We start from the raw sequence: 12,872 nt of genomic DNA on the forward strand, positions 1-12,872 counted from the left end.
CCCCCACCCTCATCCCACCCCCCCAAAAAATTTTTAAAAAAAGTTTAACTTTCTCTTCCCCCCTTTTCCTCACCTCCACCCCGACCCCCTAATTTATTTATTTTTAAAAAAAATATTATTTTAGTCCAATTAAGGATTTTTATTACAAGGGAGTGATCTATGGGTCTATGTTGATACTCATATTTTGTTTATATTTGTATGATCTTTTAAAATAAGTCAGCTCATATTTCTCCATTTAGAAAATACGAGTGATCCATTTAAGTATATATGGATTAAATAGACTCATCTCACTTATATGGGTTGAAATTACCACCCCTAGGACATGTGAAGAAATCCTAGCAAAATAGAGAAAAATCGAGGCAATCATATTTATTGATTTTACGACTTTTCATTTTAAATTGTGTCTAATAAATGTTCTTATTTTTTATATTCAATCATCTACATCTCCTAGGTCTTTGATGCATCATCAACGTCTGGACAGGCAAGAGGCAAGCACACTATTTGTTCATTCAAATTGCTTTCTGCATCTTATTGTTCAATATGTGGCAACTGTTTGATCAAATGTAAAAAAAAATATTGTTATTTTGTAGTAATATGTGAGGCTTTGTATTGTTTCATTTGACATATCAAAATCTGTAATATTTAGAGCATATTTAGCAAAGGGACATCATATGTCAAAGTGATTGTAGGCCTCGTGACTCATCAAGATTCTAAAGCACCTTTAACTGGTGTTATTTATGATGTTATTTTGTTGTTCTTTTTTTTTTTAGCTCTGTCACCGGATTGATTGGTGCTTTGAATTGAAGCATATCATAATATAGTTTGCTTACAAAATTCAATTTCACAAAGTAATTTTACTTGGCTAAAACAATTTCTTAGCCAATGAAGTATTATCCGAATAGCTACAATAAAAATATTACAATTCAGATTTTGAGTACTTGAAATTAGAATGTTCCTTTTGCAGTTAAGTTATCATTCAAAAGATCTCATTGTGTATTTATTTATTTTTTGCAGCCAAGTGATGCAGGTAGTGAATCATTTTTCTTAATGGACGCAAAGATCATCCAATTATAGTTGTTGCAGTGGCAATCGTAAAAGTGTTTTGTGATCGTATTAGATAATTAGTTTTGATAATGTAATTGCATGATTGAACTGAATGTGATAGTGACTAACGTGAATGATGTGTTTAACAATTTACCGGGGAGTAAGAATAACATCGATGTACTTGTGTTGAAGTTGAATACATCTATATGACATAATTATGCTCTCCCAGCCAAATGATATGCAAACAATTTTATATTATCAATGTGAAGATTCTCGCTTAATTTTTTGTATGATGACATCAATACCATTACTTGTCTTAGTTGCGTGCTTGCACACCTTTTTTTTTTGTAAATTTATTTCTATTTAAACTATAATTAGACTAATTAGTTTTAGACCACAATAAAAGAGCATCGTTTCACTGATGACAAAAATATAAGAAGATAATTATGTTTTTACGAATTGTGAGGGTTTCAACCTCCATTAATTTTTATGATTAAAATTTCATATCAGAGGTTATAACCGTTTTCTAAGAATTAATTTGCGGGTCAAACCGCCGCAAAATAACCTATGCTACTTGTTATAACGGTTCGTGAAAAATCCCCACAAATTTAATTGTGGCAGACCAAACTAAGAGAGTTTCTGAAACCTCTGTGACAACAAATTGCGGGGGATTTCTTTTCCCGTAGTATGTAAAATAAGCGCCCGCTATGTAGGCTTTCTTTTTGTAGTGCTAACACAAATGTCTTTGATATTTTAACGCTAACTACTATTTTAATAATCTTTTTACTGTAATATTTTTTATTAATTAATGTGATTCACACGTGCAATAACACTAAATTAGAGAGAGTAAGTGTCCCCAAAGTTTTGTCCATGAATTTTGGGTTTCCAAAGTAAAACAAGAGAGAATGTGTGTTTCGTCATAGTTGTTCCATATTTATGATAATAGGTCTATTTTAATTCCTTTGAGCTTTGGATATGAAGAAAATATTGTTGGGAGCATCAACCCTAAATGAACCTTATAGTGTGCAATCTAAATTTTAATTTTGATAGTAGCATGGGTTTTTCAATTTATTTTAGGGAAAAGAGTTTGATATACTCGTCAACTTTGCTATTTAGAGCTGATATACCCATCGTTATAAAAGTGACCCATATATACCCTTATTGTTATACAAATGACTCACATATATCATTTTCCTCTAACGGAAGTGAAAAAATTGATTTTAATTTAAGTTCTTATTTTTTCTAAAAAATATATAATTCATATGGGGTATATTTGATCCTCCTCACATATTTCTTTTTTTACTTTATGTTTCAACAACTAATTTTAATTTATTATTTTGATGATCAAATTTATTTATGTTTTACTAATTTTCTTGTAAAATTTATTATAGATGCCCCAATTATTTTTTACAAATATAAAAATTAAATTGTAATATAGCCGAAAAAATAGTTTAAATTTTAATATAGCCACAAAAAAATTAGTTTAAATTTTTTTTCTTTCTTTAAACTATAAAGAATGAAAGAAACAAAAATGAGAATAAGAAACTCAAATAATGATAAACAAAGAAGTCAAAAAATAATTTATATATAAAAAATATTAAAATATACTTTGAATTTTTCTAGAAGGGTCATATATACCCTTACATGATTTTTTTAAAATCAAAAGTCAAAAATATAAATTTAAAACTAATTTTTTCACTTCCGTCATATGTGATCTCCTTTTTTTTTTTATGTAATGATATGTGAGTCACTTATATATTGGTAAAAATATATATAAACCACTTTCATATCAACAATATATGAGTTTTAAATAACAAAGTTGAGTGATATGTCAAAACTCTTTTCCTTTTATTTTTTGAGTTGAATAAAAAAATGTTCCACTTTTAAAAATTTAAGGGACTAAAATTGCCCAGAATCCTATTTAAGGGACCAAAATGGACATATAAGGCAGAATTGTGACAGAGCACTGGTAGAAGAAGGATAGAGACATAATGGTGACCCTTAATAATGGAGAAAGATGTAGGGAAAAAATCAATGGGGAATTTGAAAGCAGTGGCTGTCATCTCCGGGAACGATAGTGTGAAAGGGTCCTTACAATTCATCCAGCAATCCAACGGTACTTTTCTAACTGTTATTGTGTTTTCTACTCCTCGATCGTCTTGTTATTAATTTGGGTATACAACTCATACAGGTGGTACCCATGTGAGAGGACGAATAATTGGTCTAGCTCCAGGTCTCCACGCTTTCCATATTCATGCCTTGGGTGATACCACTAACGGCTGCAATTCCACTGGTTCCTTCCCTTTCTTCAAATTCTTGTTTTTTGGGATTAGGGGTGGAGATATGTGGGGGTTTGCTGGTTTGGATGAATCCAGTAACTTTTTGCATAGATACTATTATTTGTATTAGAAAATTAAATAAATATATATGTATATTAACTTGTCAATCGCTAACAAAACTGATTGACAGCTTAGTGTGAAGGAAGGGAGTGGAAATGCTTTCTAAGCTAGAGTTGTGGGTTTGAACCTCACATGCATGTGTCAAAGAGTTTCTGATCAATCTAAAATATATTTCACTATTAGAATAGGAGAGTTGTGTTAAAGAATGACAAAAGTCCCACATCGGTGGTTAATGAGATGGGTGGACTCCTTATAACGCTTGGGCAATCCTCCTCCCTTTGAGCTAGCTTTTGGGGTGTGAGTTAGGCCTAAGACCTAATTTAACAAGTTGTTTCTGTGAGAGCAAAATAGTTTTAAAGTCTATTATAATTTGGTGTCAGCGGACAACTATGACCTTTAATTTTGGGTGTGCACAAATAGACACTTAAACTTGTATAAAATTGAACAAATAGAGGCATTTATCCTACATGACACCCTACATGGCAATGTTGTGTTCTACGTGGAGTCTTATGTGTATTATGTCATGTAAAACATGTGTGTTTACTTGTTCAATTTTATACAAGTTTAAGTGTCCACTTGTGCACACTCAAAGTTGGAGGGCATTGTTATCTGCTAAAGCCAAGTTAAGGGTCATTTTTATGTATTATGTCTATCCCCTTCTATGTTCTAGTAATTCTGTCATTCAACTATCAGTTTGATTACTAGCTATTGTAATTGAGTCAGTTTCAATCGATACAAATTGGCATGAGAGTTTGGTTACTGTTACACTCTTGTTTGTTACAAACAGCTAATTACCTTGTACATGATAAGCAACAAGGAGATTGAATTAGACTAATTACTAATCTAGGTAGCTAAGGATCCTTCTATGATAATCAAATGCAGGTCCTTGGTTATACTTGCCCCTAACAGTGTAACTGATTGACTTTTAGGACCTCATTTTAATCCACTTAAGAAAGATCATGGAGCTCCCATGGATGAAGTACGTCATGCGGGTGATTTAGGCAACATTGTTGCTGGTCCTGATGGTTAGTTTTATTACTTTTATAATTCATATTTTTTAAACTTCAGTAATTGGATTGATTGTTCCCTTTAATTTATGATTATTTCTGTAATCAAGGGGTGGCGGAGATATCAATTTCAGATATGCAGGTACAGTACAGTACAGTCTACTTCTTTGTTATGCTATTTGATTGGTGTGTGACAATATTAATTTTTGCTCGTACATATAGATTCCTCTTAGTGGAGTACACTCCATCTTGGGGAGAGCAGTAGTTGTGCATGCTGATCCCGATGATCTGGGAAGAGGTATGCATGCTTTTTTGGTCACTCTTAACTTATTTTGAGCAATGTTCAATATCACTTCCCTTTCAACTTGCCCCCTTTTTTGTGCTCTGATTATGATCAGTATGTGCTGTTGCTTTGATGTGTGACCATTAATCCTGACCATGTCTTTTAGACTGTTGACAGAAATTGTGCATTTCATGTCTCTTAAGTGAGCCAAATATTTGAAGAGAAAAACATAATGCATGAGGGTGTCTTGTTTGGCTGAGATAGTCATACTCTCATACTGTCTTTAAGGATGCCATATTCTTTTTTTGAGAAAGATAAGGATGCCATATTCTTTTTCTTTCTTCTTTGCTAGCTTCGAGTTAATGGGCAATTGTATTTGCTTGATTCTTTTACGACTCTCAAGTTGTGATGACATGCTAATTTATAACTAATGTTTGTATTAAGCCACAATAATGAAACCATACAAAGTTAAAATTAGCTTTCAGTAATACTGAGAGATCCAGTTTATAATCACCAAAAGAAAGGATTTTTTTTCCTTTTTGTAATTATCTCAGATATAGCCATTTGATGATTTGATCATAGCTTTCATCTTATACACCTCTCAAGTGTTTCTTGCTTTTTACAAAGTAGACAACATTGGTCATAGGATTTTTGGGGTTCAAATTTGAAATCAACGCCTATTTATGAAATGTGAATAAAATTTCAACTTCAATGTCAAATTATGATTTAAAATATCAAATTCTCCAAAAAGTAGGATTTCAAATTCTAACTTTATTTTTTTAAAAAAATTGTAAAACTTAACCAATAAGTTTATACGTTGCAAAGAAAGATTCATCGTTTATTGCAAAAATAATTATTCAACCTAGCTCAACGTGAAGAGTCAGTATCATGTGAGTGGATTATATATAATAAAGAATAGTTAGTTTCTACTATTGTTGATTTATTGGACGAGTAAATCTTTATAAAATTATGTGTGTTTGAAAGATTGTAGTTATATGTAATTGCAAGCATTTATTTATAAAAACTAACAAAGATATGTAGGATATTCTGATACGTTGTTATGAACTATACTTGTGTTATTTTGTAAGATCAAGAGAAATTTTGATAGTTTTCACAAATTATGGATATTGAGATGTATAACTCATTACTAGAAGTATATGTTAGAAAAAAACGAAATTGGGTAATTGATGCAAAGAGTCAACTTGGGTTGTATCTAATAGTGTCAACTGGTATGCTCAGCAATCAGTTCGCCCACTACTGAATCTCGGTCTTTTTCTAGCTTGATTGCGAAGCATGGTTTGAAAACGTCAGTTGAAAGACGGTATATGGCTAAAAGTATTAACTCAAAATCAAATGAATCAACAAAACTTTTACTCTTGTTATATGGTTTTTATATTTAAGATAATGGTGTACCCTTAACTTTAAAATCTTAGGTCCACCTCTGATTGTACAATGAGATATCTTCATCTGGTGAAATCATTCTTGAGACCTATTCTACTGTTCGTTTTCTGTATGTTATTATAGGCTATAAGGCTATATCATAAAAAAGTCCAAATATTTTGAGGTATGTCATTCTTTATGAGTCCTGAGCTGATTAACTATTGAACAGGTGGACATGAACTTAGTAAGACAACTGGAAACGCAGGTGCAAGAGTTGGCTGTGGTAATTGCATTTCCTCTTCCCTTGAGATTTTGGTTTTATACATATATATATATATACCCTTTGTTATGTTTTTGGCTCAAAAATATCTTTTATTGCGCTTTTAGCTCAAAAATGTCCTCCAACTATAAAAATACCTCAAAATGATCTTCTTTTCTCCGGAACGAAGAAAAATGGTCAATTATGCCATGAACCATTCCAAACAGGACAGTTTTTCCCTTGTTCTTTTTTTTTTTTTGGATGAGGAGGTTGAATGTGTTATATTATACATATAGAAAAATAATTAGTATAAATACTTTACATTTTAACAAATAAAAACAATGACATGGCTTTTTTTTATCTTCCGGTTCCTCATACATTAGGTACAGGATTTTTATTTCTAAACATGATATCACATACCTTTTCTTACATAATTTTTTTTTTTTTTTTTTACATTAACATTAATGAATTTGTTTTACCAACTCTAAGAATGATATAATAAAAGAAATCAAATTCAATTGTATCTTTGTGCGTTTTGTTACTTATCATAACTTTAAGTCATCCCAAGTTTAAGTTGAGGCGGGTATATTAGTTCTGAAAGGAAAGAGTAGAATAAATATTTAGTTGAAAAGTTAATGCACATAATTAGACTTTATATAAAATATAAAATTAGCATTATATAAAAATTGTCATTTGAAATAGTCAAATTAATCTAATAATCTCCAATACAAGTTTTTGCTCAAGTCTTTACAATTAAGAGCACTTGTCCTGAACTTTAAATGGAGGGGAAACTTCCTTATCTAGAATAGTTCAAGACAAAATTAGACCCATTTTCCTTGTTTTGGACAAATCTTTAGTAAGAAGGATTTTTTGATCTATTTTGATAGTTGGAGTGTATTTTTGAGCCAAAAACCTAACCGAGGGTAAAGATGACTTATTTGAATAGTTCCGAGGTATATTTAGCCCTTTTCCCTATATATATATATATATTTGTTCTGCTTGGGTTGTGAAGTTATCTTATCAGAGACGTAAATGCACCAATAGCACAAGTAAGGTCTAAGGGACAATGTTTTACTTAGAACAAGCCTACTTACTACTGATATGACTAAGGATCATTATGAATTTGAAGCTAAATTGTATGAAATCTGAACCTAAATTGCAATTGCTTTTCAGGTTCAATTTTATTGTGATTTCTAAGTATATGTAACTACAATTGAAATCCTTCTGTGTCTTCCTCATCTTTCTTATCTGTGGCACTAATATCGTTCTGCTACACCTGTTTTCGCAGGCGTTATTGGGCTTCAATCATCTGTCTAATGTTTGTGTTACTCAGTTAATCATGTTTAACTAGCAATACTCTCAAATGTCTCAAAGAGCTGATTAATAAAATAGTAGTGATTAACCTCTCAGCTCAAGTGTTTGAACCTTAGTTACATTTTGCTAGTGAAAATAATGAGTTACTTTTTCTATGATTGTGTAGACAATTTAGATGTGTTGGGTATGATGGGAAATGTCTTTTTTTTTTTGGAAATAAGTAATTTTTTTATTTATTCTCAGGTGTTTGGTAAGTAAGGTGAAAATGTTAGACTAAGAGCACCCTCTATCTCTCTCTACATATACTAGTCAAGTGTACGTGTTTTGCACATGTATATCGTGTTAATTAATGAAAAATGTATATAAATTTCGATATTGATATCAAAAATCAAAATTAATTTGTATTGATATATGAAAATACACTCTAAACGATAATCTAAAGGGAAAACGAACACACTATTACATATGCACATACTAATATAATACAATTACTTGTAAAATATTAACAATAAGAGAAAGGATTGTGGTAAAGATAACCTGAAAGTGCAATGGAAGAAAATTAGAAGTCATCTACCAAAAGAATAACAACACAATAATACATGCATTGCACGTAGATTTTGATCATCGTATAAATAGGAAGAAAAAAATGGCAAGACAAAAGGATAAAACTAAAGAGAAGTGGCATATTTTATTACAATTCTTATGATAAAAAGATTAAAATTAACTATAGAAACATATTTCTTGCATGTCAATGTGGGGATGTATTACTTTATATAGATAGTAAGTAAAAGATCGATAATTGAAATTATGTTTCCTAGTCCATGTAAAATGTGAATGACCTGTGGGGAGTCCAGGAACTCAATCCCAAACCTTCCTCCTATATTTAGAGTTCGTGTCTTTTACGATCCAAAATTTCATGACGCCGTGAGGCACCTATCATCTTCGTAGGCCTTAGGCAAACCCCATCCCCTTATTAATCAATTAACAATGTAAATAATGCAGAAAAAAACATAAGAATAGTCAACTACCTTCTATAAATGTGGAATTGACCAGTTAAAAATGAAAACAACTCCAAGACATGGTGACACTAATATAAGAGCATCTACAAATAAGAAATAAGTTTGAAGAACTAAAATCACTGTCGAGAGGGAAATAAGACAGAAAATAAAAGGAATCTCTAGAATCTAGTGGTGAAGAAAGAGTAACTCACCTTGAATTCTAACAGTCACAGATTTCAATCGTAGCAGCAAGTCAAGTAAATATGATAGTACCTGGCTCAATCCCTGCACACAAAAAGGTGCAACAAGTATAGAATGAGTACGGAAAATACGTGTACCCTACCCAACAAGTTTTGATTATTAACCCTTCCTAGAAGCGATAATGAGGTATATCTTAAAAATCCCATTTCCAATATGATTACTTCATAAATAATTCACCTCAACATACTAATTAAGAATATACTTTTTTAAAACTATTAGTTACACCACTGATATCCACTACAGGAAAAAGAATCTTTAGCAAAAGGAAATTTCAGTCGTTAAAAGTCTAAATTCGGTAGCTATAAATCGATAATAAACGAAAACAATCTGGTTGTCACCGGTCGCTTAAAGCTCCGTCGTTAAGAGTTAAGGACCAGATTTAATAACCAGTTGTAAAAGATCCTTTAACGACAAAAGAAATTTCAGTCGTTATAATTAATTTTAGCAACCAATTTTCTTGTCGCTAATTGCAAAATATCCTTCGCTAATTTCCGTTTTCTTTCTCTAAACGGTACCACATCCTTAACGGCCCTAAAACGCCTTTTTCAAACAAGTTAATTAGCTTCAGCCTAACTGGTGAACATTGTTTTTGCATCTACCTTGTGAAATGCTGAATGATTAGATCAACTGAAAAATAATATTACCGGGATAGAACCAACAAAAATTAATAATCTTCCATTCATTCTTGTAACATCACGTATGATGTCTAGATATGAATGAAATGAACTCGAGAATATAGAACGTGTCACGACCTGAAACCGAGCATGGTGACACCTGTCTTATCCCACCAAGACATATCAGCCTAAAACCCAACAAAATAAATTAATGCGGAAATAAAATGGAAATGGAAGACTAAATATCATGAATATTGCGGAAATATATAACATAACTTATAAACCCCAAGGACTTGTGTCACATGTACAAGACTCTAAGTATTACATTAGAATCAACAAAAATACAAGTCTAAATGTCTTTTTGTCTAGAACATGACATAAACATAACAAAAGAGTAAGTGATGTCTGCCGAAATGACAAACAACTACCTCACAAACTACTCAGACAAGCCTCGAACAAAGGTAAGAAGGAGTAATCAAGACGATCCACGCTCGTAACCTACACAAGTGTAAAAGCAAGGGGGTGAGTACCAAACAACAATGGCACTCAACAAGTATGAACCCAAATAACTCTAAGTAAAGTAATCCTGAACACAAGTACTCCAATTACACTAACTGAACCTCCACAACTACGACATGCATATAGTAAATCAGTTCAACTTAACAGTTCACACTCAATAACAACAAAGCACGTATGACCATCACAACTTTCACCTCAATAAATATAGCCACATCATTGTAATCTTTCACAATTCAATAACCACAAAAACACATCGTCATTCACTAATGACAAGAAACAAGATGAAGTGCAATGTCATATAGAGTGATGCATGCATGTTCTTAGGATACACACCTACTGTATTACAGTCCGGGACCCATAAGGGTCATATCTTTCCATGCATCAGATCGTTTGGCCCGACCCTTATTACTCATGAATCTGCCACGGATCATGTGGTCCGTCCCCTATTTCTCATAAATCTGCCACAGTCGTATGGTCCATCCCCTATTTTTCATTATTTGCACAAAGAATCATTATAACAATGTTATAGCACCAATGCAAATATATATGTTCAAATGTTCAATGAGATGATAACATTCTTCACAACAATAAATCCAACACGAACAGTCTTGACATAAATATCAAGAGTGAGTCAATATAACCTTCCAACCATTCATGGTACATCATTTATCACAATATCAACAAGATTCTTCTTTTATCCCACAACATCATGACTATAACGTATACGTCAATTAAAATACACTACTTATAGGAAATTCTTCACCAATTTTCATTACTTCTGATCACACATTGCATACAAGGTTCAATATACATAACAAATGGTCAAAATGTCCATTTGCCTTAGTAATGAAAATAATCAATCCGGTATATGAGCTTTCCCTCTCCGATGGGTCTCCAATTCAACATAATCTATACAAATATGGAATCACAATAAAAATTCAAGACTAACAACAACCATATCAATGATTTTGAAAATCGGGGTCAAATTGACCCAAAAATCCATTCCCAAGTACTAGGATTAAATCTTAAAATTTGTATAAAATCATGTTACCCAATGATTTTGGAACTCATCAGCGAACACCACATCGAAAACTGAGTTGAAATCAATCTTATATCACCATTTCCCTTAAAACTCAACTTCTTGAGGAACTCACAAAGTTGTAGTTCAAAATTAGCTATTTAATGATAAAATTTTGAAGTAAATAATGTGTAATAAAGATGGGGAGTTAAAATTCGTTACCCAATCGAAAATTCTTGAAAAAAAACCTTTTAAAAGCGCCTCCACCAAGCTCACAAGATTAAAAAATGGTGAAATAGAGATTAACCTCGATTTTGGAAAAACACATTTTTTAGGTCACGAATGTTCATCGTGATTGCGACCCCTAGGCCATGCGATCGCAATGAGCTAACGCAGTCAACTCATTTATTTTGACCACCGCGATCGCAATCAGGACCCACGCGATCACGATGACTGAAAGTCTAACCCTACACAATTGTGTCTGACTGCATGTGATCGTGACACACAACAAATGATTCGTATGCGATCGCAAGAGGGAGTCTCACGATCTCAATGAACAAACTAGCATGCACCAAAACTCAGCAATTCAACAAATAATAAGGCGCAACAAAATCTCCAAATGGACCCTTGAGATTCGTTCAAAATCTCATTCAAAAAAATTAAATATGTTACCCTACTAAATTCGACATTCTGAACTGAATGGAACCATTGAAGCATGGATCTGAGATCTTCTTGATCAGAAACCCATGAAAGTTACAATAAACTAACTTTAACTCAAAAAATACCAAACTTCCCTCGGAAGCTCTAAAATTTAAACCAAGACCTTCCCTAGGCCTAAAATCATCAATTGAATCCAATGGAATTGTCGAAAATCCAATTTGAGCGTCCAAACTCTGAATGTTGACCAAAGTCAACCCTTGACTTAATTTCACTTAAACTTCCAACTCAAAGGCTCAATTCCACATAAAGACTCCAAAACTGAAAACGAAAACACTCATCGACCAAATTTCGCAATCGAGAGTTGATGGAATTGACAAAATTCCATTCTGAAACTCGTAGCTCCAATTGTTACTAACAATCACTTTTAAAAACTTCAACTCCAAAACTCTAAAACTTTCAAAAATCACAACTTTTCAATAAACCTTCAAAATGGACTTCATAAACAGATCAAACATGACTCCAGACCATAATCAAGAGGGGTAAAACTATATTTCTTTTAAATTTCCAAAAATGACCTTCAAGGTCATTAAATTATCCACCACTCAAAATCATGTTCCTCTCGAACATAAAGTAAAGGAAGGTACATGAAGCTTAAAAAAGTTGAGGATATCGGGCACACATTCCTCACTCTGTCTCTAAGGCAACCTCTTCGATCAAACGATGCTTCTACTACACCTTTACAAAAAGCAATTTGTTGAGGAGATTCTCGTTTAGATTCTTGATCGTTAGGTTCACAAGTTGAGGACCAAGGAGGTTGCATCAATCAAGGTCTTATGGAGAAATCAATTTATTAAGGAATTTACTTGAGAGGCCAATGAAGATGTGAAGAAGAGATACCAACATCTCTTTCCTTCCGGAGAAATTCCAAACCAAGGTATTAACACTTTGTAAAGTACTCTTTAAGTTGATGTGCTGAGTTTTGTTAATTGCATATTGTGTGCTTGAGTTGGGGTGGTTAGATGCTTTCCACCCTTGTTCTACTTAGTGTGATCTTATTTGAGGATGAATGCTTCCAATGGAGAGATATTGTATCACCTCGAACTTCCATCAGTTTTT

The 12,872-nt window shown here is 32.5% G+C and overlaps 1 protein-coding gene across 1 annotated transcript; it reads left to right on the plus strand.

The window, feature by feature from the left end:
* The first annotated feature begins 3,026 nt into the window (after positions 1 to 3,026).
* LOC102604743 (superoxide dismutase [Cu-Zn] 2) lies at positions 3,027 to 7,922 on the plus strand. The gene is made up of 7 exons (XM_006349513.2): positions 3,027 to 3,160; positions 3,236 to 3,337; positions 4,373 to 4,468; positions 4,561 to 4,592; positions 4,673 to 4,748; positions 6,343 to 6,396; positions 7,661 to 7,922. The coding sequence occupies exons 1-7, from the start codon at positions 3,052 to 3,054 to the stop codon at positions 7,687 to 7,689; spliced, it is 498 nt and encodes a 165-aa protein (XP_006349575.1). The 5' UTR covers positions 3,027 to 3,051; the 3' UTR covers positions 7,690 to 7,922.
* Positions 7,923 to 12,872: the final 4,950 nt, after the last annotated feature.

The sequence above is a fragment of the Solanum tuberosum genome, unplaced genomic scaffold, assembly GCF_000226075.1.
Source record: "Solanum tuberosum cultivar DM 1-3 516 R44 unplaced genomic scaffold, SolTub_3.0 scf00111, whole genome shotgun sequence".
NCBI classification, from domain to species: Eukaryota; Viridiplantae; Streptophyta; class Magnoliopsida; order Solanales; family Solanaceae; genus Solanum; species Solanum tuberosum.